The sequence below is a fragment of the Myxocyprinus asiaticus genome, chromosome 43 (assembly GCF_019703515.2).
Source record: "Myxocyprinus asiaticus isolate MX2 ecotype Aquarium Trade chromosome 43, UBuf_Myxa_2, whole genome shotgun sequence".
Classification (NCBI taxonomy): domain Eukaryota; kingdom Metazoa; phylum Chordata; class Actinopteri; order Cypriniformes; family Catostomidae; genus Myxocyprinus; species Myxocyprinus asiaticus.
The window spans coordinates 37,482,692-37,507,550 of NC_059386.1; the positions used below are offsets into that span (position 1 = coordinate 37,482,692).

A 24,859-nucleotide genomic window follows, 5' to 3' on the forward strand; every position below is an offset into this window, starting at 1 on the left:
TATTAAAAGTATCTTCTTTATCTTTAAATGATTATTGATTCCTGTCATTATAAAACTTTCTTGTGTCAGGTTGTGATTAACTGTGCTCTTGTGAGAGGGATCAAATATAACCAAGCGACGGCGACGTTCCACCAGTGGCGTGATGCGAGACAGGTGTGGGGTTTGAACTTTAGCAGTAAAGAGGATGCGGCTCAGTTTGCGTCCAGTATGATGCAAGCACTCGACATGCTGAGCGGTCAAGACACAGGTGACGCAACTATTATTAACTCCTATTTCTTGTGTGAAAATGTGCTCAGTGTCCTACTACAGTCTTTATCTTTTACTGTACTTTATTATCTTATTGTTACTTTTTACTGATGTGTGTAATTTTAATGAATGACAGACACTAATCCATTAGTAGTTTGACTTCCTGAAGAGTGCTGACACATCAACTTCTGACTCAACCAATGGTGTGAGTTTGGGGCGGGACTAACTCTTTATTCAACCAGTGGCAGATGTGGGGAGGATTTTGGAAACCTGTTGTGCAATTCAGCAAAAATGTCACACTTCTACTTCAAAAGTTTATTGTAGTCATTAAACTTGTTTTGGATGTTATTTGTTGAACTTTGATTGTGATGTCTGTCATTACAGGTGTGTGTCCTCCTCCACAGCCACCACAGAACGGGCCGAGCGCTGAAGAGTTAGAACAGAAGAGGAGGTATGACATCATCACACTAACTGCATGACATCACACACTCATTCTGCCTTTAATGACCTGCTGTAACATCTCCTGTGTGTCTCCCCCTCAGACAGGAGCAGCAGGAGAGAGAGCGACAGGAGCATGAGCGGATGGAGAGAGAGAGACAGGCTGCTGTTCCTCCCATTCCTCCTCCCGCTCTGGCCAGTGCGCCTCCTCCACCTCCTCCTGGACCCCCTCCACCTCCTGCGCCTCCTCCTCCTCCTCCACCTCCATCAGGAGGCCCACCGGCCCTGCCGCCGCCACCACCTGCTGCAGGAGGAGGAGGAGGAGGAAGAGGAGGAGGAGATGGAGGTCTGGCCGCATCGCTCGCTGGAGCTAAACTACGCAAAGTGGCCAAGGTCAGTCAGATGGACTCGACTCAAAGTGCTTTATTCATGAAACACACGTGAAATTAATTCATGAGTAAATTGTATTACTGAATACTTGCATAAATTGTCAAATACAAAATTGCAAAAGTCGCCCCAATGCATTTTCCATTTTGTAACTTGTAGCCTCTTTAGGGTTTGGAGGGTAATGGTAACTTAATAAAAAACTATTAATTATAGTAAAATACTAAGCTTAAGTTGAGTCAGCTATTTTTTATTTTTATTTGAGACAACTTTTAGTATTTACAGTGGAAAATAAAATTCAGTCATCATACCTGTAACACATCCTCAAGTCATTTCAAACCAGTATAACTTTTCATCCGTGGAACATATCACTATATCACTCGTGCACTGTATTTCAAGTTTTCTGAAGCCATATGATAGCATTGTGGGAGGAGAAGACTGAAATTTAAATCTTAATTCACTGAAAATCTTCCCCTTCACCCATTTGTATCTGTGATGTGTTTATTGTGTGCAGGACGACAGTGGAGCGGCGGCTCCTACAGCGAGTGCCAGCAGTGGAGGAGGAGGAGGTGTGGCCAGCGGAGGTGGCGGTGGCGGTGGCGGTGGCGGTGGTGGACTGATGGGAGAAATGAGCTCTATTCTCGCTCGACGGTCAGTTTAATACCCCTGCATATGATGTTTCCTCAGAGGGGGAACAGCATAAAGTCTGGAGCATTTTTATGTGTATAGCGCTCTTCACAACACACATCGTTTCAAAGCAGCTTTACAGAAAATCATGCATTAACAGAAAATGAAACTGTAATATATATAAAGTCTTAGAGTCATTATTGTGTAACTGAACCCCAGTGAGCAAGCTGAAGGCGACTGTGGCAAGGAACACAGAACTTCATAAGATGTTGATTAATGGAGAAAAATAACCTTGAGAGAAACCAGACTCACTGTGGGGGCCAGTTCCCCTGTGACTAACAACATGAATATAATGACAATATTAGTTATTTATGTGCAGTGCAAGTCATGGTTTAAAATTATGTAAACTAAGTAAGAGCTGGATTGGCCGGTTCTGGTGACCTCAGGATAGGAGTCCCAAAGTTGAGAAAGGGAAACAAATAGAATAATATTAGCGTAGATGCCATTCAGTTTTATGCAGAGTTATAGATCATGATGGATGTTTCTGGTTCCGGCAGACCTAACTAAAGCAACCTAATTGTGAGTTGAAGGATAAATTAGGTGTATGCCTGGCTAAATAGATGAGTCTTTAGTCTAGACTTAAACTGAGTGAGTGTGTCTGCATCCCGAACAGTGTTAGGAAGAATATTCCATAGTTTAGGAGCCAAATATGAAAAGGATCTACCTCCTTTTGTGGATTTTGATATTCTAGGAACAATTAACAAGACAGAATTTTGTGATCGTAATGAACGTGATGGAATATAGTGTGATAGAAGGTCACTTAAGTACTGTGGAGCTAGACCATTCAAAGATTTGTATGCAGTTTACAGAATATTAAAATTAATATGAAATTTAACAGGTAGCCAATGTAAAGAAAATATAATGGGGCTAATATGATCATATTTCTTGGTTCTCATCAGCACTCTGGCTGCTGCATTTTGAACTAATTGAAGTTTATTTATTGATCTTGCTGGACATCCTCCCAGTAATGCATTACAATAATCTAGTCTTGTGGTCATGAACGCATGAATTAGTTTTTCGGCATCAGCAACAGAGAGCATGTGTCCTAATTTAGCAATATTTCACAGGTGGAAGAATGCTGTAATTTCATTGGAAATTTGATTTTCAAAGGACAGATTGGTATCAAATATAACACCTAAGTTCTTTGCTGTAGAAGATGATGTAACAGTACATCCATCGATGAGTCAAATTATATTTTAGCTGCTTATTTTTAGAGGTTTTTTCATCCAATCATTAGTACCTCTGTTTTGCCGGAATTGAGTAGAAGGAAATTTCTGGCCATACAATCATTGATTTCAATGATACACTCTGCTAATTTGGAGAATTGTGAAATTTTGTTGGGTTTAGAAGAAATATAAGATTAATGATCAAACTGACCATTTCACAGGAACAGACTGTCTGACTGACATGTAAAATAACCAACCACAGCCATTTAGGGGCGTGTCAGTCTGAATACCACAATACTAGACCAGCATGGTACAAAATGTGAACTCATTCAGGAATATTCCGGGTTCAATACAAGTTGAGCTCAATGGACAGCATTTGTGTCATAATGTTGATTAACACATAAATTAATTTCCACTCGTTCCTCCTTTTCTTTAAATCTGTGTTCCAGTGAGACACTTACAATGGAAGTCAATGGGGTCAGTAATCTGTAAACATTAAAATACTCACTGTTTCAAAAGTATAGACACAAGACATAAATAATATGTGTGTTAACATGATTTTACTGTGATAAAATCACTTACTAACTGCATCTGTGGAAAGTTAGATCTGATACTGGGATTACACGGTTATGTCAACATGGCAAAAAAGTTGTAAAATCAGATATAAATTTACACAGAAAAGGTTAGTAATTTATTTTATTACACTAAAATCATGTTAACATTAGTGCTGTCAGTTGATTCAAATTTTTAATTGCCATTAATCGTGTAATTTGTAGTTAATTAATAGTGCTGTAAATGATTTTAGCCGTTCTACTTCCACAAGACTGAGCCGATGGATTAGCCACGCCCCCTTTTTCCAAAACCCCACCCTCCAAAGATATAAAGACCAATATGAGCATTACTGAGACCGACATCATGCAGAAAAAGTTGTTAAAAACAACAGCAGCAAAACAGCGCCCTCTACTGGCAACTGTTATGAACAACATGGCATAAAAATGGCATTAAGCCTCAATAATTCATTGCACATACAATACTATGAGAATGTGCAAAATGGTTGACAAGCAGAAAGCGTCAGTGTCCGTGGACACATTTTTGTTTGTTGTTTACAGAGTCTAGAGCTGTCACAGAGACCGGTGAGATATTTCATTAATATCTTTCAGGGAGTAGATCATTTTTTAAATATCTTTCCATGAAAAAATCACTTACAGCACCTTTAATCGCGTTAATCACAAAAATGAAAAACAGTGGCATTATGTAAACAAACTGGCATTTAAAGGATTAAAATCCTTAAAATTAATGAATATTTGGTAGTTATGATCAGGAAGATTGACATTGTCAGAGGTTCAAACGTGCTAAAAAACAGACGTGCATTCATTCCGTGCATGGACAGAGCACAGGACATAACGCGAGTCTCTAATGCGTGTGCACAGTTCAGTTTAAATAATTATTATTGTAAATAATTATGAATATGTTAGCAAATATAACCTTATTGTAAAGTGTTACCAGTTTGAACCCATCGATTTATTTCACAGTATTTTATTGGCTGTACTTAGTAATCTCTGTGTGTGTGTGTTACAGAAGGAAAGTTGCTGACAGTCCAGCAGTGAAAAAAGAAGAATGCAGTAATGTAAATGTGTTTGTCTTTTAATAAACTGTGTTTGTCAGACAGTTCTTCTGATATTAAAGTAATCTCTGCTGTATTGTGTCTTTTCTCAGGGTGATTCGGTGAACACAGACTCCAGACCGGCAGGTGAGATCGCTCACACTACAACACACTTCATTTCAATTCAATACAAATCATTCTAAATCAGCTTTATAAAGAATAGAGCTTTAGCCTTTTGTAACATCAAATATCCATTTTTCATGCAGAGAAAGCAGAAGCTATCAAGAAACCCTGGGAGAAGCCTTCATCTCTGTCGAGGTAAAGTCTCAGTTTAGTATGTTCTTCTCCGGGTCTGTTGCTCTACAGAGGAGGAAATGGTTTGTGTTGTTTCAAACAGGGTGAACTCGGTGTTAAAAAGTCAAGACAAGAGTCCTGTATCTCCTGCATCTGCTGCTCCATTGAGCAGGTACAGTCATAACGAGTCTGTGCTGAGATCTTGCTGATTTCTCAAGCTTTTTTTAATGCCTCTCTGCTGAGCTTCTAGTGTTTATTTTATCTTAATGTGTTCATTTTGCAACTTTATTCAAATGTATTTCATCAGATAAGGTTAATGATCTGGTTCTTTGCTTTTTATGTAAATCCAGAAACATATTTTACAAGAGTACACAAAACTCTTAGCTTCGCTAATGCATTGCAAGCTTCCGGTCCTGTTCAGTAAACTTAACTTAAAGGAATAGTTCACCCGAAAATTTAAATTCTCTCATCAGTTACTCACCCTACAGAACACAAATGAAGATTTTCAGAAGAATATTTCAGCTCTGTAGGTCCATACAATGCAAGTGAATGGTGGCCAGAACTTTGAAGCTCCAAAAAGCACATAAAGGCATCATAAAAGTAATCCATAAGACTCCAGTGGTTTAATCCATGCCTTCGGAAGTGATATGATAGGTGTGGGTGAGCAACATCAATATTTAAGTCCTCTTTTTACTATAAATTCTCCTCCTGCCCAGTAGGTGGCGATATGCAGAAAGAATGTGAATCACCAAAAACAAAAGAAGAAGAAAGTGAAAGTGAAAGTGGAGATTTATAGTCAAAAAAGGACTTATATATTGATCTGTTTCTCACCCACATCTATCATATCACTTCTGAAGACATGGATTAATCCACTGGAGTCTTATGGATTACTTTTATGCTGCCTTTATGTGTTTCTTTGAGTTTCAAAGTTCTGGTCACCATTCACTTTGCATTGTATGGACCCTGTATTGACCATTCTATGAGAGGACTTTCATTTTTGGGTGAACTATCCCTTTAACATTGTTGTGTTCTCATGAAAATGACCTGAAATCAGAATGACACTGCAGTTCTGAGGTGAAATGTCCACTGTGTGGCGCTTAAAGTTAGTTAAATGTTCTCCCAAACAGATGAGGTTTTTAAGGTTAATGCTCTATCGAGTTTTAAATCAGCTAAACCGACCTCCCTGCCCTAAACCTTAAACCGAAACCTAACCGATAGTGTCAGAAAAATACAAAAGCATCATTTTGTGGTGTTTCTATGACACTTTTGGCTCACGTGTGGACTCACGTGCTCTTTAGGTCTCGTATCCTGCTCTTTTACATCACAAGTGCAATGCTCTATCAGTCGAGCTACCGCACAATTTGATCACACTCAAACAAGCTTGTAAATGTAGTTAAACGTTAAAATGAGTCATGCGTGGGGGGCCTGGGTAGCTCAGCGAGTATTGACGCTGACTATCACACCTGGAGTTGTGAGTTTGAATCCAGGGCGTGCTGAGTGACTCCAGCCAGGTCTCCTAAGCAACCAAATTGGCCCGGTTGCTAGGGAGGGTAGAGTCACATGGGGTAACCTCCTCGTGGTCGCTATAATGTGGTTCTCGCTCTCGGTGGGGCGGGTGGTGAGTTGTGCGTGGATGCCGTGGAGAATAGCGTGAAGCCTCCGCACGCGCTATGTCTACGCGGTAACGCGCTAAACAAGCCACGTGATAAGATGCACGGATTGACAGTCTCAGACGTGGAGGCAACTGAGATTCGTCCTCCGCCGTCCGGATTGAGGCGAGTCACTACGCCACCACAAGGACTTAGAGCACATTGGGAATTGGGCATGCCAAGTTTTTGGGCATTCCAAGTTTTTAGATGTCATAAGATAGCATTGTGTGAGGAACAGAGCAAAAAGTAAGTGTTTATGAACTGATAATCTTACATTTTACTTGTGACTTGTGTAAAAGTGAATAAAAGTCATTGTTGTTGTAGCGCCTCTAGTGTTCATTTCACCATACAACAAGCCACGTAAACTGTTAGTATAATAACGTGATTTATGAGATGTCAGTTTCTATACACTGATGGTCCAGTTCTCTCTCCAGGATGAGGCCTGGCAGCGGTACAGGTGACGCTGGAGTCGGAGACGGATCAGATATGGAGCAATTTAAACAGGTCAGCATGAATTATGGCAGATAGCACAGTCACTAATAGCCATTTGTGGCCTTATATACTCTTGAAAACACATTTTATTTGCTAACAGGAAATCCTGGAGGAGTTTCGAAAAGAGTTGCAGAAAGTGAAAGATGAAATTATTGGAGGTCAGTTCACTTCCTCTTGTGTCTGTGAGGGAAATACAGCCATGTTCCTCATTTCACTCTGTGATTGTTTTTATTTCTCCAGCTCTGATCGAGGAACTACAGAGGAGCAGTTTGGTGTAGCTGCGCCATCTCTAACTTTACAGAAACATGGAGAGAATACATTTCATTCTCATGTCACATGTTTCCAGAGCAGCTTTTAATCTTATAAATATTCTGCCCTCAGTAATGCCCCCTACATGTTTCACTCCCTTTTTACCCCAGTCTTTCAGTTTTATTGTTTGCATCAGTTCTTTAGATTTATTTGAGCTTTTGTTGACGTGTCATGGCAAATATATGTTTACATATGTTCTCCAAAGCTGCTGTGGATTTTTTAAAATATCTTTCCCCAGTTATTTTTTAACAAATATTATCTCTGTTTACATGTAACTAGTTGTTTGTTTACACATGTAATAACCATAATAAGTGTGAGATTCTATATGATTGCAAAGTATTTATCATGCACTCTTATCGCATTACACCATGTAAGATAAGATGTTTTCCTCTTTGAGAATGCTGAACTGGATGTGAGTTACTGGTCTCAGGGATTGTTATATGTTCTGAAGAATAAAGTCTTTAATATGTGTGAAATGATTGCAGTGTGTGTTTGTGCTCTGTGAAGAATATGAGCAGGAGTGGTGGTGGCGTAGTGGGTTAAAGCACATAACTGGTAATCAGAAGGTTGCTGGTTCGACCCCCACAGCCATCAACCATTGTGTCCTTGAGCAAGGCAAGGGTATTGCCTCTGTAATAAGTACACTGTAAGTCACTATGGATAAAAGCATCTGCCAAATGCATAAATGTGTCAAACAATCTTTGTATTATTTTGTATGTTACAAACTAAAAGTACAGTGGTGTTGTTGAAAGCACGCATGGTATGGAAGTCATTCAGTAATGTGGTATACAAGTCAATGACGTGATGCTCATTTTTTGTCCACGTCTAATAAACTATTCAAAAACACATTACAAATGCAATTCACACAAAACGATTACTTGAATACACCTCTTCTATGATTAACATGTTTTCAGTTTCTGAGTTCAGTCATTTTTATATTTATTCTGGGGCTTAAAGTCAAAAATAAAAATCAAAGTCTCATTAAATGCTGAAATACTGGCATGAGTTGTGCTGAATATTTTTTTTTAATTATTATTTATTTAAAAAAATGAAGCAGTGAAACAGTTATTTTAAAATATGATTAATATTTAGAAAACTTGTGTCCACCAAATCAAAGTCATGTGGTGTAATCATTATAGGTAGCAATTTTGTTGTCATATGACAAAAATCATAAAACAGAGAAGATCTCTTTAGAGACTAAGTGTGAATTTTTAAGAACTAATCATTATTTTGTCATATTATTAAATATCAATCTTTTGACCTTGTTTATGAAAAGGCACATTTTGTTCTGGTCACATGGTGTAACCATGAGAAAACTCAATGATATTCTTGACTTAAAAATTCATGATATTTGTTTAAAATTTATTTTTCACCTTGAAACACACATTTAAACACTTTTTAAAAAACTGATTAAGTTGCATACACTCACAGGTGCAAAGAAACTATTTTAACACCTTTTAATTGATGGTTACACCACATGACATTTTTAAAGTCCTTAATTTTTATTATTATTATTATTATTATTATTATTATTTTTTTTTTTTTTTTTTTTTAGAAAATGCTAAAAATGTTTTCAAAAAATTATATGTCTACGAACTTGACACTTGTGTGTTTATATATATATATATATATAGATAGATTTCTACTTTTTTCACCTCGGACATTCCTTATTTGTCAATGACACATACATCCAAAAAGTCATCAATAGTATGGTATTACCACAATACTTTTCGTTTTTTAGGAGAGTGTGTTAATTATAATGGGCAGACTCGTTTAAAGCAACTTTACATTACATTTATCTCACTATTTAACAAATAAAGTGTTGATGGTGGTGAAAGATCCGCTATGCAGCGCTTCAAAGTGCAAATAAAACTTTTCGGCCTGTTTTTAAGTCGCTTCAGCATCAGGCTGATCCTGGATCAGAGCCTCCGTCTCCGTGTGTGACCTGAACATCAGTCGCGTCGGTCACAGAACTGACCTGAGGTCAGCTCGACGGAGGGGCGGGGCTCCGTGACGTCACCTCGCTGAGGCGAAGTGTGCTGTGAACTCTGAACACGGGACTCGGTCGAGTAAAAGCGTGTTGAATTTCCACTGAATCCGGATCAAGACGCGATAAATGAGGCGAGACTCTTGTGAATGTTCTCGAATATATTCATAATAAGAGCTGAAATATGATGAATTCAGTGTTTGTGCGGTGAAGAGCTGCTTAGCACAGACAGTAAACAGGTAGTTTGGATAAATAACTAAACTGAACTCATTTAATCGCTTGATTTCTATTAATTCACATATGTTATATAAGCAATATCCAAATAAGAAGCATTAATCGTTGTGTAATGTTAAAAAGCATGTTTTGTTGTTGAGGCTCAAAGTTCATGCTGAGTTAGCTTAGCTTCATGCTTCACAGAAGTAACTTTAAAACTTTATAGTTAAATGTTTTCATCATAAACCTTTTTGATGACGTAATTCACTGTGTTATAAGTCATAATATAACGAAATGTTGTTATAGATTCAGCTTACACTTACCTTAAATGCTACCATGTTTTTGGACATGTACTATGGTAAAATCATGGTATTCTTTGAAATACCTTGTAGTGCATTGTAAATATGGCAATTATTCAGAAGCATGATATGTATCAAAGTACCATGGCATTGCCATCTGATACCCTCACTGTACCATGGTATTGCCACAGACCTGTAAAGGGTAAAGGCCTGTAGCTTTGCCAGCTTTGCCAGCTGCTGCTGTGTGCTAATTTCCTTTTAAGACCAAATTACTGATAAAGTCATAGGGGGACATTAAAGAGACACTGAATGTCCATAAACCAATGTATCTTCATCTGTAATAGAGTTTACAAAAACACAGATATAACATGGGAAAGTCTATATGTAGATGAACATGAGATAACATGTGTTTTTGGCTCTAATCTTGCAGTTATTTATATGATCATATAAATATGATATACATTTATTTATACAGTCTCTCAAACTCTCATATTTTCAATGTCAGAACTGGCTTATTTGACCTTAGATGACCCTCAAACATCATTTTAATTGCTTAGTAAACATTGAACAAATAGTTAGAAGACGATTTTTAGGAGAATATTTCAGCTCTGTAGGTCCATACAATGCAAGTGAATGGTGATCAGAACCTTGAAGCTCCAAAAGCACATAAAGGCAGCATAAAAGTAATCCATAAGACTCCAGTGGTTTAATCCATGTCTTCAGAAGTGATATGATAGGTGTGGATGAGAGCAGACCAAAATATAACTCATTTTCACTATAAATCTCTAGGCATGATCATGATTTTAAACAAGCTTAAAATATAGTGAAAAAGGAGTTACGGTCTGTTTCTCACCCAGAACCTTCTGGAACTTCAGAAGACATGGATTAAACCACTGGAGTCACAGGGATTACCTTTATGCTGCATTTATGTTCTTTTTGGAGCTTCAAAGTTCTGGTCACCATTCACTTGCATTGTATGGACCTACAGAGCTGAAATATTCTTCTAAAAATCTTCATTTGTGTTCTGCTGAAGAAAGAAAGTCATACACATCTGGGATGGCATGAGGGTGAGTAAATGATGAGAGAATTTTCATTATTGGGTGAACTGTCCCTTTAAATGTCGGCTCCTTGTTTTGTGTTTGAAGGAGTAATTAAAGGCAGTCGTGTGTCAATCACTCCTCAGGCCCCGCCCCCATCATGACAGAGGTCAGTGTGGTAAAGGAAGGTTGGCTCCATAAACGAGGTACGGCAGATATTCACAGCTCTCTTTACCATGTGTCGTGCGGTGAATGATGTCATTGGCTGTCACTGATGGCGTTTGTGTTGCAGGTGAGTATATAAAGACATGGAGGCCACGATACTTCATCCTGAAGAGTGATGGATCCTTCATCGGCTACAAGGACAAACCAGAACTGACCGATCAGAGTTCAGCGCCGCTCAATAACTTCTCAGTGGCAGGTTAGTTAGTGACGATTTGAGAGTTTTCATTGGATTCTCAAATTCATATTTTTATGAAGTTTCAAAGTAGTGGAACTTAAAAGAGCAACCAGGTTTCCATGGCAACAGAACCAGAAAACACAATGATAGTGGTCAAGGAAAGTGGATATATTTATAATTTCCTTGATATTTATGGTAAGCACTAAGTGAAGTAAGAACTTGATTTGGAGGAACTCTGGTTGTATACAGTGGCAAGAAAAAGTATGTGACCCCTTTTGGAATTAGCTGGTTTTCTGCAGTAATTGGTCATAAAATGCGATCTCATCTTCATCAAAGTTGCAAGTATAGACAAACACATTGTGCTTAAGCTAACAACACACAAACAATTATAATCTCATGTCTTTATTGAACACATCCCATTAAACATTTACAGTGCTGTGGAAAAAGTAAGTGAACCCCTAGGCTAATGACATCAACAAAAACTAATTAGAGTCAGGAGTTGGCAAACCTGGCATCCAGATTAATTGAAACGAGATTGTAGGTGTGGGTTAGAGCTGCTTTGACTTATAAAAAGCACTCAAACATTTAGAGTTTGCTATTCACAAGAAGCATCTGCTGACGTGTACCATGCCTTGCAAAAAACAGATCTCAGAAGACCTACGATCAAAAATTGTTGCTTTGCATACAGCTGGAAAGGGTTACAAAGTTATCTTGAAGAGCTTAGATATTCATCTGTCCACAGTTAGACAAACTGTCTATAAATGGAGATGATTTAGTACTATAGGTACTCTCACTAGAAGTGGCCGTCCAGCCAAGATGACTCAAATGGCACACCACAGAATGCTCAATCAGGTAAAAAAAAGAACCGTAGAGTGACAGATAAAGACTTGAAGGAATCATTGGAACTGGTTAACATCTCTGTTCATGAGTCTACTATATGGAAAACATTAAACAGGTATGGTGTTCATGGCAGGACATCACAAAGGAAGCCGCTGCTTTCCAACAAAAACATTTCTGCGCATCTGAAGTTTGCCAAAGACCACTTTGACACTCCACATCGCTACTGGAAAAATGTTTTGTGGGCTGATGAAACGAATGTTGATTTGTTTGGGAAGAACATGCAGCACTATGGCATAAAAAGGGAACCGCATACCAACATGAAAACATCATCCCAACAGTGAAGTACAAAATTACTTCTGAACATTGTGCACGTCATTGTTGGTTGAGGTTATTACTGCCAAAGGAGGATCAACCAGTTATTAAATCCAAGGGTTCACTTACTTTTTCCCACAGCACTGTGAATGTTTAATGGGATGTGTTCAATAAAGACATGAAAGATTATAATTGTTTGTGTGTTATCTTCAGCACATTGTGTTTGTCTATACTTGTGACTTTGATGAAGGTGAGATCACATTTTATGACCAGCTAATTCCAAAGGGTTCACATACTTTTTCTTGCCACTGTATATATTCCACTTTGTATGAATGCATCTGTCATGTCTTCTTACACAAGTGTCGTGTTTCTCCAGAGTGTCAGCTGATGAAGACGGAGCGTCCGCGGCCGAACACATTCATGATTCGCTGCCTGCAGTGGACGACCGTCATTGAACGAACCTTCCACGTGGAGAGCAGCGAAGAGAGGTGAACATACTTAAACAAACCTCACGTGTGCATCATTATAATTCAGTGTTATCATGTCTTCTCCTCTCGTTAACTCTTTAGGGAGGAGTGGATGTGTGCAATCCAGGCAGTGGCCAATGGGCTGCAGGCACAGGAAGTAGAAGAGCCAATGGAAATCAAGTATGGCTCTCCCAGTGACATCAGCGGTCTGGAGGACATGGACGTGTCTCTATCCAAGTCTCGCTCAAGAGTGGTCAGTGTCTCGAGGACATGTTATTCTCCATTTCACAACTGATCATTATTCTTAGTTCAAGTGTAGACATTCATAATTAATTTGTTGTTGGATTGTCTGTAATTAGTGATGATGATTTGTGTTTTCAGACGATGGGTGACTTTGATTATTTAAAGTTGTTGGGTAAAGGCACGTTTGGGAAGGTGATTTTGGTGCGTGAGAAAGCGTCCCGGATGTATTACGCCATGAAGATCCTACGCAAGGATGTGATCATCGCAAAGGTGATGTGCATGTTAAAAAGTGACCCGAAATGAAATAAAAACACCATTAAAGCATTATAAAACGCTCCATACATCCTTGTGTGCTAAAAGTTTTCTGAATTCACACAAACAGACTAAAATTGAAGTAGTAATTCACTGAAAATCTGCCTGAACTCTCCTCATTCATGAACAAATTACTCTTTTGTGTTTTCAATGAATCAATTGATCCGGTTCACAAAAGCATTCTGAAATATAGCTCAAGCAGCAATGATCGGTGCCAAGCCTTAAAGCCATTCCCTAAGCACAATGCTAAGAGCTCCGGCACAATAGAGTCACAACGTTATACCAGCTGAAGCGGGTATCGAACCGGGGTTCACCCAGTCCTTTGAACTGAGCTCAGTCCACTGCGCCACACAATCGACAAGTCTGCCTGACGTCAAAGAGACATTCTTGACTGAGAGTACACAACTATTACGCAATATTGGAATTACGCAATAAAGTACAGTTGGCATTGTAGTAAGCACAATATGAAAACTCAGAGATCAACAGAAGTTTAGAATACATTTAGAAATGTATCTCTGCCAATTTCAGAAGACTTAGAATAAGGAAGCAATGATACATTCAAAGTTATTTTAGGACAGACGGTTCAAAGGTTACGGGCAAAAATAGCTAATTTTGACATTTCTTGACCCATAGGTGGCGCTGTCACCAAACTTTTCATGGTTCCTTGGATCATGGTCCTGATGAAGCATACCAAATTTCGTTTCGATAGGACAAAGCATTGCAGAGATAAAGCCTCAAATCCATTTTCACATCGACCTCGTTAACTTCGCGTTGGCATAATTTCTGAACGGTGGCACAAATTAAAATTATTTCTGGGCAGTTCTGTGTGGCTGGGTCCATTGTTTGGACAAATCGGACTAAGTTTGAAGGACGTGAAATGGTTAGGTAAGGGGTCCATTTGAATCATCAGGAGGAGAGTAATCAGACAAAAAAGAATGGCGTCTGTAGGACATACGGTTGAAAAGATACACGCAGAAGAAAAGTGATTATTTTGAACTGGTTTTGACACTATAGAGTATGACTTAGAGACCCCAAATTTGGTATAGGGGCTATTCATGCCCACTCCTATCAGTGTGCCACATTGAATCATTTTCCTACGTACGGTTCATGGGGCTGCCATAGACTCCCAGCCAGAATAATAATAATAATAATAATAATACTAACGGATACAATAGGGGCTAGCCACTTCGGGACTTGGCCCCTAATGATTCGTTCATGAATCAGACCGATCCAGTTCCATGTTCAGCTCACCTTTGGAAGATTATCAGTGAATAACCAAAATGTTCGCGGAAGTCTCTATGTGACATTGTTTTTGTAAAAATATATGTATGTAGGTAAATATTATGACTGTGTCTTATATTGGTGCACATACATGAAAATGAATAAATCTCATTCTTCCGTGTGTTCATGTAGGATGAGGTGGCACACACAGTCACTGAGAGTCGAGTACTGCAGAACACCAGACATCCTTTCCTGACGGTACGTGATTTATAAACTCATCTTTATAAATGTGTAAATCAAGCACTCATGTCATGTCTCATATTCTTTCTCCTTCAGACTCTGAAGTATTCATTTCAGACACATGACCGCTTGTGTTTTGTGATGGAGTACGCAAACGGTGGAGAGGTATGAACTCGTCTCATTCAAACACTGCTGTATTCACTCTCGTGATATCTCACGCAGTCTCTCTCTCGTCTCGCAGCTGTTTTTTCATCTGTCTCGTGAGCGATTGTTCTCTGAGGATCGAGCTCGATTCTACAGCGCTGAGATCGTGTCTGCTCTGGAGTATCTGCACTCACAGAATGTCGTCTACAGAGACCTGAAGGTCAGAACGGCTTGAGTATGAACGCACCACAACACATTCACTTGTGTCAGTTAAAAATAGGTAATATGTGTAAAATAGTTTCAGTTCGTTTTAGCGGTACATGACGTGTTTATCAGTGTTTTTCTTACATTTCTTAATTGCTCCACAAATTACTCCATCTCTGCTGCTGACAATACAGATGACACTAGTTCAGAAATGTCATTTTACTCAAAAATGAGCCTATAACTTTTGAACCATTTGTCTTAAAATTATGACTTTGTTGTCTTTGGATTCCTTGGGTCATGAGGATTTCAACAATATCAATAATTCCAACATCAGCCACATAACCTCTCTGCCATTTAGAATTTTATGAAAAGTAATGTATATTTAAAATGCTTAAGAATGGTTAGGCAATTTAAATGAAACTTTTAATGTATCATTGCTTCCTTATTCTAAGTGTTCTGAAATTGGCACAGATACATTTCTAAATGTATTTATTATATTATTTTTTATTTAAAACCTGCTGCTCTTAGCTTGGAATGTCTCTTTGCCATTTTTGAGCTGTGTCAGCTGGCCCATTGGTTAACGCATTGGGATACAAGTCAAAAGGTTGTGAGTTCGAGTCCAACCTAAGCTGTAACTATTTTCTCAGTAATAGTTGTGTACTCTCAACCAGAAATGTCTCTTTGACGTCAGTCAGACTTGTCGATTGTGTGGCGCAGTGGTTAGAGCTCTAGGCTTCAGTTGAAAGGACTGGGTGAACCCCGGTTCGAAACCCGCTTCAGCTGGTATAACGTTATGACTCTGTTGTGCCTGAGCTCTTTTATTGTGCTTAGGGAATGGCTTTAGAGCTTGGCATGATCATTGCTGTTCACTTTATTATATATTTACTTAAATGTGCAGTATGTAACAATTTTCATGTAATATTTGCCTATTTTTGCCAATGTGTGAACGGCTTGTAACTCAACTTAAAAAACGAGCCCTTCCCGGACTTCCTAGATTGCTTATTAAAGCCTGTAGACTGATTTTCATGCGAAGGGAGCAGGTCACTTTTGCCAGGAAAATCCAAAAGATGTGACGATTATGCGCGCTCCTGAGAGCCTCAGTGCTTCTCTTCCACTATTCAACAGTGACAACAAACTGCAACACTAGGTAACGTTATCTTAGAGATGGAATCCAGCAAACGTCCGGCTCCCAGCACAACACCGACTCCTACACAAACTCAAAGCCAAAACACAAACATTTATCTGCTGAATCCCGTCTGGCTAAGCGGGAACGTGATTGTGGTCGAGCGAAAACTAGAGTGAACATCGGCAGGGCATTTGATTCCTGGAGGGACCTTCGTTCGGTTTTGGGGATCAAAACTGACCCTGAATTGGCGTTCTTCTTATTGGACAGGTAAACTTACATAACTGCAAAGCATGTGAAATATAGTGCCATAAGGATTGATCTGTGTCATTTTAGCTAAACTACAATAACACATGAAATGAATGCTAGACAATGTTCAAGATAATGCAAAAAGCTCCATTCATTAGTGTAACGTAACTTGATTATACAGAAAATATATACATTCTATTATTATAAAACAATAGCGCATCGATATATCAAAATGACAGTTGTGATCACATCAATACTGAATTGTGTCAACATATTTATAATGTACAGTCTATTTTATAAACAGCTACTGTCATCATCCACCAAATTTAGCTAACAGCTATTGATAAAGCTGACTAGCTAGCTAACGGCGACATAGGCTATCGTATAAATGCAGTCAATGTATCATGCAAAGAAAAGTGATTACTTCAAACTACAGTCTCTCATAGTCAGACCTATATCCACACTTTATATTAGCCCTGTTCCAGCACTGGAGAGTCAAATATAATATACAGTCACAAAGTTTGTAGTAAAACAATCATAACTGTGTAATTTTAATTATGCTATCTCATCTGTCAGCATGATACTGGTGAATCACGTTCAGTCTCTTTGTACGTTACGTCATTGTTTTGGCCGATGCTCGCTCATGTCCCTATGGAGCATGTGCATGAGCACGAGCAACAGGTAGCTGCTGCAGTTCACTTAACGGCCACAGGTGTCACTAATAACAAGAGTTTATGAATCTTACATACTGCACCTTTAATTACCAAATGTGTATAGGGTCATTAAAGAACCAATATACATAATAGTGTCTGGGGATTTTTTTTGTGCTTCCATAAATAATAGTTTATGATTATTTTGTATCAATACAAGTCTACTATCACAGGATATATATATTTCTTTGTTTATTGCAAGAGAAATTTGTACTATATTCATACAATGACTTACTGTATCACGTTGATTTTCTGTGTGACAGTAGTGAATTTCGATATATCGTGAACCCAAAAAATGACGAACCATATCGTGGCATAATTCGATATTTTGAAATTTGCAACATTGTTTTCTGTCCATGTGATCATGAAATGACCCGTCAAACGGGTCACTTGATTTGACCCCTACTGCGCTTTTATCTACACAGTTTACAGGGTTCACAAGGTCCTTGAAGTGCTTGAATTTAGCTTATAGAAATGTAAGATCAGGAATACCTGGAAAATCACCTTGTTTTGATGAAAAGTGCTCGAGACAGTGCTTTAAAACAGATCATTTCCTCCATGTAATGTGTGTCCATCAAACATGAGGTGACTCCACTTTCACTGAATAATGTGTCTTAATATCCGTTCTGTTCTTTACAGTCAGGTAATTAAGTAAAAATAAATATTCATTTTAATCTCACACAGTATGGATGCGCTAAAGAAACGAGAGATTCTCGTTGATGTTCGCTTAACCGGAACACTGTGAGCCGCTCGTTGAACTCTTAAAGTGACAGTAACCCTTTTAAGTGTTTCTTATACAAATGAATGTAAACTCAATGTTATTACTTGTAAACTATACACATTATTTCAAACAGTAATAGCTCAATTTCATGTTATAATGTTAATTAATATAATTTTTACAAAGTTAAAATGTGATGATAATAATGATGACAAACAAATTATTAAAATATAAATATTCACTTTCACATACTTCTTTCAGGACAGGTTTTGTTCAGTTCTGTTGCTTGTTCTGCACCTGATCAGACTGAATGTAGCTCACTATTTTTAAAAGCTTATTTGTTTATGATCTTTTCTTACAGAGAAACTCTTATTATTTCAACTTTGAGCGTTTATATTGTGTATTAAAGAAATGTATTTTGATGAGAAATTATAATGTGTATTTTGCTCAAACATGTTTTCCAAAAATAAAACATTTTCTGTAATATTTAGTCATATTATATTGAATTGAGATTATATCTAATCGTGAACCTCATGTCCCATATCGAACCGAATCGTGAGATAACAATCTCTAGTCAATTGTTAGTATTCCATATGCGTGTACACACATAATATACATGTTATTTCTTACGTGGCGCTGGTGTTGCAGTGATTGATTGATTTACATTTGACATTGCTATCTGACGTAGAAACAACATTGAAGTAAACTATAGCAAGTGTAACACATGAACAGTATGATTTTGCTTTTGATATTTGAGTGAACTACCGAAATAATGTAAATTGTGCATCTATTTAGACTCAGTAAGTGCCTGAGAAAGTACACATGTGTAGCTTATGTGTAGTTCAATATGTGTTTGACAGCCAGTTGCATCTCATGAAATTTCAGTGTGGAAGTAATTAGTCCTGTTCTATATGTGTTGCATGCTCTCTTTGTATATATACTGTATATACACATTCATACTTTGTGATCAGTTGAATGACACTTTGGTGAATTAAAGTACCAATTTCCTTCTGAAACAGCAAAATCTGTACATTATTACAAACTTTTGGCCGCTAGTGTGTGTGTGTGTGTGTGTATATATATAGATAGATAGATAGATTGATAGATATACATTTATCAGAATATATTCTGTTCTGTTTTAAAAATTTAACACTATCTGTGCATTTTGTTGATCCATTTGTAATGGATATAAGTTCCAGGTCACTGAAGACCGGAGTATGTAATAATGTTTGGCGAAACACCTAGGGATGCACCGATCCAACTTTTTCAGTCCCGATACCGATCCTATACCTGGGCTTTGGGTATCGGCCGATACCGAGTACCGATCTGAAATCACTGTTAAAGTGTCAGTTGAAATCGTGTCACTGGTGTGTGATCCGTGGAAGTGTTTTGCTTGTAGCACCGCACTGTGAGGCGTACAACTCGTGTCCAACCAGTGTACTGTTAAACTTAAAAGTGACAACGGGCACACGTCGGAGCTCCAGATATCTGTGGTGAAGCTCGTATTAGCTGGTGCATCTTTTAACACTTCTGATAGTTGTTCACACACTTTCTTGTAGAGTTCAGGTAGAGCAGTCTCAGAAAAATATTTAGTGATGGCAAACTGTGCCGTGGTTCCAAGTGTTCAATCAGCCGGCGGAAGCCCTCGTTTTCAACAACTGTCAGACTGTCTCATCCAGAACAATGAATTCGAGAACCTTTTCTGTTATTTTTGTCGCTTTCACACCGTCATTGGGAAGTTTCTCGCATCTTTGCAATGCACCCGACAAAGTTGACCGCTTTTTTTGTTTGGTTGAACTCGTCGTTTTCTTTAGCATGATGCTTCTGGAGGTGCTTGATTAAGTTGTTTGTGTTATATTTTGCAGTGTTACCGCCACCCCTCGAAACATTGCCTTTGCAGATATTGCAAGTAGACGTAGAACTTGTTGGCATAGCAAGCGTCCTATTATAAGCAGATCCTCTGTAGTTAGCTCCCTCCATGCTATGTTAGCTAGCTCTTCTTCTAGCACAACGTACGGGTCTACCAGCGCACTGCTGATGCATGACGTTGTACTGTCATGCGTAGAATAACATAGAATTGAATTGAATAGATCTGACCCATTGTCACAGATACCCAATGCAGCTATTTGAGTCAGTATTGGACCGATATCTGATATCAGTATCGGATCGGTGCATCCCTAGAAACACCCATTTAAGGGTTAATTGTTGACAGTGAAATTTGTGATAAATGAGCCATTGCTGCTGTATTTATAAGTAAATTAAAGTCGTATCTAATTCGATTTACTTTTCGTCTGTATTTTAGTATTATACACCGATCAGCCACAACATTAAAACCACCTGCCTAATATTGTGTAGGTGCCCCTCATGCCACCCAAACAGCGCCAACCCGCATCTCAGAATAGCATTCAGACACACTATTCAGCAGTTACAGAAATACTCAAACCAGCCCGTCTGGCACCAACAGTCATCCATGTGATTATCTAATCAGCCAATCGTGTGGCAGCAGTGCATAAAATCATGCAGATACGGGTCAGGAGCATCAGTTAATGTTCACATCAACCATCAGAATGGGGAAAAATGTGATCTCAGTGATTTGGAGCGTGGCATGATTGTAGTTTTAATGATGTGGCTGATCGGCGTACACATTATAATCGCAGTTTAGCTTTCAATCATTTTGCAAATGATAATATTGTCTCTCTTCAGCTGGAGAATCTCATGCTGGATAAAGATGGCCATATTAAAATCACAGACTTTGGTCTTTGTAAAGAGGGAATCACAGATGAGGCCACCATGAGAACTTTTTGTGGGACTCCAGAATATCTCGCGCCAGAGGTACTGAACACACACACACACACCATCAATGAAATAGTACTGAGAGAACAGCAGGTGAGTGATGTGTCACGATGGGTCCGGACGTGTCTGTTGCAGGTTCTGGAGGATAACGATTACGGTCGTGCAGTGGACTGGTGGGGTTTGGGTGTGGTGATGTATGAGATGATGTGCGGACGACTGCCGTTCTATAATCAGGATCACGAGCGACTGTTTGAGCTCATCGTCATGGAGGAAATCCGTTTCCCAAGAAACCTGTCACCTGAAGCCAAAGCACTGCTCACCGGCCTGCTGAGAAAAGACCCCAAACAGAGGTGAAGCACATGACACATTCTCTAGACGAGTACGCAAACGTGGAAGTGACTGTTCAGTTGACGCTTTGCATCATGAAGTAACGTTGGACAAAACTTGCATTCTTGTATTACTGTTGCAGTATCAAATCTTCAGTTTCCTTCAGTTGTCTGTGCCTTTAAAACTGATGTTGTAATTTGGGTAGCTGAAATTTTGTGTGTGATGACATGAGGACATGACACTATGATCGGTTCTGATTGGCTGCAGGCTCGGAGGTGGTCCTGATGATGCCAAAGAGGTGATGACACACAAGTTCTTCACCTGTATTAACTGGCAGGATGTGCTGCAGAAGAAGGTGAGTCTTGAGTTTAGGTGTTGTAGTTTGGAGGTGAATTCACATGTTGATATCTAATTTCTTCTGCAGTTGGTTCCACCCTTTAAACCGCAGGTGACATCAGAGACAGATACACGATACTTTGATGATGAGTTCACAGCACAAACCATCACTGTTACACCTCCAGACAAACGTAAGGCTCTCTGCTTCTCTCCTGTCTCACTCTGCATGGTGCCTTAATTTAGGAACAGTTGGGGGAAAATACTACTGAACCTCTGACATTTCTGCTTTTAAACCTTCCAGAAAACCTTGCCCTTTAGACATCCAAGTATGTTACTAAAAACTAGAGCTGTCAATCGATTCAAATTTGTAATCGAATTATTCACATAACAATATTTACGACCAAAGGCCCCCAAAATAAAGGTAATTTAGAATATAATCATTAAAATATTATAATTCAAATACATTACATCATATTGTGGCAAGAGACAATACAAAAAGTGGCTTTAACCCTTTAAGCTCTGTTTTAAAGATTTCCTGTTTCAGTGGCATACCCAAAATTAAAGGCTTATAATTCGACAAACAAACAAACAAAACAAAAAACAAGAAGGGTCAAGTGTTTGGTATCATTGTAAAGAAAACTTTTCAAACTTTTTAATGATATAGATTATGATACATTCTGAGATTTTCAGCCTGAGAAACTGCTGAAAAATTACAAAAACTATTGAGCCAAAAATGTACTATTTTTCTTATTTGACATTATATATCTCAGGGTGTTAATAAGGTGGCTCCGAAAAACTGCTTTTGTTTTGTTCTCAATCATGTCAGCTGTATCTGAGACAAATTTTGTGTTGATACGACAAAGCAATCAAAAGTTATAACACTGAGGGGCCTTGGTAGCGCAGCAGGTAAAGACGCTGACTATATGGAGTGACTCCAGCCAGGTCTCCTAAGCAACCAAATTGGCCCGGTTGCTAGGGAGGGTAGTGTCACATGGGGTAACCTCCTCGTGGTCGCTATAATGTGGTTCTCGCTCTTGGTGGGGCGCGTGGTGGCCTGAGAAAATCCACAAAAAAAAGTGTCCCCGTGTGTCCAAAAGCCTCTCCAAATAAATAAATCATAATAATTGTACATAAGAACTAATTACACATGCAAACACAACAATGACTAAAATCATGTGTGCATGCTATACAAACCTTTAGTCATGAGATTTCACAGAAAGAGTTTCATTCTGTGTCATTTGAGTCATCATTGAGTCTGTGTCATGTATTTGGCGCCATCTCCTGGTGGACATATGTAACATTGTGCTTCATGTGGATTATCTAATGATCTCTGCATCTGATTATCTTGTGTGTGGACTCGTTTGAAAGATAATCACCTCCGAGCTTAAAAGGGTTCAAATAGAGCTGGATATTGATACAGATTTCCCAATTTGATTGGATACTGATTCATAAGCTCTCGATTTTATTTCAATATCAGTTCATATGGGTATATTTCTGTTATAATGTCCATTTTGCTAACATATGAAAGATATTCTCTCACTGATACTGCTGTTAATTATACAGGGGACCTTCTTGGTACATTTTGAAAATATATTAATTTGTTTTTCGTCATTTTGCTCACATTTTAGCAAGTCGATGTATTCCATCAATAAATATTATATTATATGGCATATATTTTCTTAGATGATTATTTTTAACATACATAATTTACAAATATTTACATTGATTTGTTCGACACACGTTAAAAATCGGTACTGTCTCTTTAAGTAAAATCATGAGTTCTGTAAATGAGCGCATATTAATGAGAGAGAACTCGAATGGCTTCTTTAACGCATCCGTGCTTTTCGTAAATGGAAATAAAATGTATTTTATTTTTGTTGTTTTTGATCAACGGACTGTAAAGAACAGAAAGGATATTAAAAGAGACATTAGTCAATGACAAATGGATTATGTGGATCTCGTCTTTGGACGCACATTAGGGAAAAGTGATAATTAATCGACAGCAGGCCACAAATATGAACCTAGAACATTGCTTTTATTTCTGAAACTGAGCACTTTGTATGATTGTGTCTCAATGATCTGTGTGTATTCTTTTCAGTGCACAGTCAGGACGTGGATGACCCTGCACAGTGTGCACACTTCCCTCAGTTCTCTTATTCTGCCAGTATTCGAGAGTGACACCGTGTTTAATCCGGTTTCACTCTCACTGCACATTCACACTGAGAGAACATCCGCTCTGAAAACGGATACAGCCTATTGGCAACCATCCCATTATCCTCATCATCACCATGGAAACCAGCACCTTTGAGCGCAGCAGCGTCAGGCACATGTACGGCATATCTTTATTGCACTCAGAGTGAAACACATAATGAATCTGGTGTGTTGGAGGTGTCCAGAGGTCACAGCACTTTATTGAATGTATTGATCGATTAAAGCCTTATTCTTTTAATAATGCCTCATATCAGATACATTGGAGAATGTAAAGCCTCATGAGGCCACACAGTCACTTACTGTATCGAGTGGCATTATGGTCGACTCAGTGTCAGTCATATTGTATTGTATTGAATGGCATACATCTGGATTGTTTGTTTCAATGTTGAACTGCACATGATTTAAGGCAATCATATTCATAAACACAGCACAACAACTCATAAAGTTACGCAAAACAACACTATGTTTCATGACTAGAGCTGCAACAATTTACAAACATTAAAGACTTTCAGCTGAGCTTCAGTTCTAATGGGATCATTGAAAATTCACCTGATGTGAGTCAGTCACTGTCTACCCAGATTATCTGTTTTTGTAACATCTGATTGGCTTTACATTTTGTAAACACACTGTCGACACGCAAGACAACCATTGAAGAATAATGTTCAGACTTGCACATGTGTTCGAGATGTTTCTCCTGTTAAACTGGAAGTCAACCAGTCATGTTCAGTTTTGTACAGTCCCACAATCCTTTACTGTGGTATAATGGGTCACATGACATCATCATTATAATTTAGATTTCAATGAAATGTAAACTGCAAAAAGGAACTAACACATCCTGGTGATGGATGTAAAATGAAACCATCTTATGGGAAAAAAATAAAAACATGGTCATAATCAGAGCAATAATCATATTTATTATCGGTAACAGCCAAATGCTAATTAGGCATTTTCACTTTGTGTATCACAAAATATTTAGACATTTAAATTACAGTTTATTTAAGGAATAATTATTGACAATAATTTGATGTCTCATATTTTGGCTCACAAATTCAAGTATTTTGCATTATTATCCTCTACATCAGGGTTTTTTAAACTGGGGTCTGCAAAAAAAATAAAAATAAATTAGAGAAAATGTTAACGATTTGACAAAATGTATAACGGTAAAAAAAAAAAGAATTTCATTTCTTCCTTTCGACATATATATG

The 24,859-nt window shown here is 38.3% G+C and overlaps 2 protein-coding genes across 7 annotated transcripts in view; both read left to right on the top strand.

The window, feature by feature from the left end:
* Nucleotides 1-7,747, top strand: part of LOC127433827 (vasodilator-stimulated phosphoprotein-like) — a 15,053-nt gene extending 7,306 nt beyond the window's left edge. Inside the window, exons 3-13 of one of the 2 annotated variants that reach the window (XM_051686078.1) lie at nucleotides 70-247; nucleotides 631-697; nucleotides 789-1,077; nucleotides 1,583-1,719; nucleotides 4,500-4,548; nucleotides 4,638-4,671; nucleotides 4,791-4,842; nucleotides 4,922-4,990; nucleotides 6,902-6,971; nucleotides 7,060-7,117; nucleotides 7,200-7,747. In XM_051686078.1, the coding sequence (XP_051542038.1) occupies nucleotides 70-247; nucleotides 631-697; nucleotides 789-1,077; nucleotides 1,583-1,719; nucleotides 4,500-4,548; nucleotides 4,638-4,671; nucleotides 4,791-4,842; nucleotides 4,922-4,990; nucleotides 6,902-6,971; nucleotides 7,060-7,117; nucleotides 7,200-7,237 (1,041 nt within the window). In that variant the 3' untranslated portion in view covers nucleotides 7,238-7,747. The remainder of the gene's footprint in view (nucleotides 1-69; nucleotides 248-630; nucleotides 698-788; nucleotides 1,078-1,582; nucleotides 1,720-4,499; nucleotides 4,549-4,637; nucleotides 4,672-4,790; nucleotides 4,843-4,921; nucleotides 4,991-6,901; nucleotides 6,972-7,059; nucleotides 7,118-7,199) is intronic. The other variant, XM_051686079.1, reaches the window with a different exon arrangement.
* Nucleotides 7,748-9,271: 1,524 nt separating this feature from the next.
* LOC127433824 (RAC-beta serine/threonine-protein kinase-like) lies at nucleotides 9,272-24,553 on the top strand. 5 transcript variants are annotated; one of them, XM_051686071.1, is made up of 14 exons: nucleotides 9,272-9,389; nucleotides 10,913-11,010; nucleotides 11,097-11,225; nucleotides 12,733-12,844; nucleotides 12,926-13,076; nucleotides 13,205-13,336; nucleotides 14,792-14,857; nucleotides 14,936-15,004; nucleotides 15,081-15,203; nucleotides 20,691-20,819; nucleotides 20,916-21,130; nucleotides 21,375-21,462; nucleotides 21,532-21,634; nucleotides 23,542-24,553. In XM_051686071.1, exons 2-14 carry the CDS (start codon nucleotides 10,965-10,967, stop codon nucleotides 23,619-23,621), a joined length of 1,443 nt encoding a protein of 480 aa, XP_051542031.1. In that variant the 5' UTR covers nucleotides 9,272-9,389; nucleotides 10,913-10,964; the 3' UTR covers nucleotides 23,622-24,553. The 5 variants fall into 5 exon arrangements, with proteins under 5 accessions (XP_051542031.1, XP_051542030.1, XP_051542033.1 ...); XM_051686070.1 differs by having other exon boundaries at nucleotides 9,279-9,494; XM_051686073.1 differs by having other exon boundaries at nucleotides 9,287-9,494; nucleotides 10,951-11,010.
* Nucleotides 24,554-24,859: the final 306 nt, after the last annotated feature.

What these genes read in the sequence shown, in the direction of transcription:
- LOC127433824 (XM_051686071.1), top strand. Translation starts at nt 10,965, where the DNA reads ATGACAGAGGTCAGTGTGGTAAAGGAAGGTTGGCTCCATAAACGAG. An exon ending in CAATAACTTCTCAGTGGCAG is followed by an intron (nt 11,226 to 12,732) that starts GTTAGTTAGTGA and finishes GTGTTTCTCCAG; the next exon opens with AGTGTCAGCTGATGAAGACG. An exon ending in TGTTACACCTCCAGACAAAC is followed by an intron (nt 21,635 to 23,541) that starts GTAAGGCTCTCT and finishes TATTCTTTTCAG; the next exon opens with TGCACAGTCAGGACGTGGAT.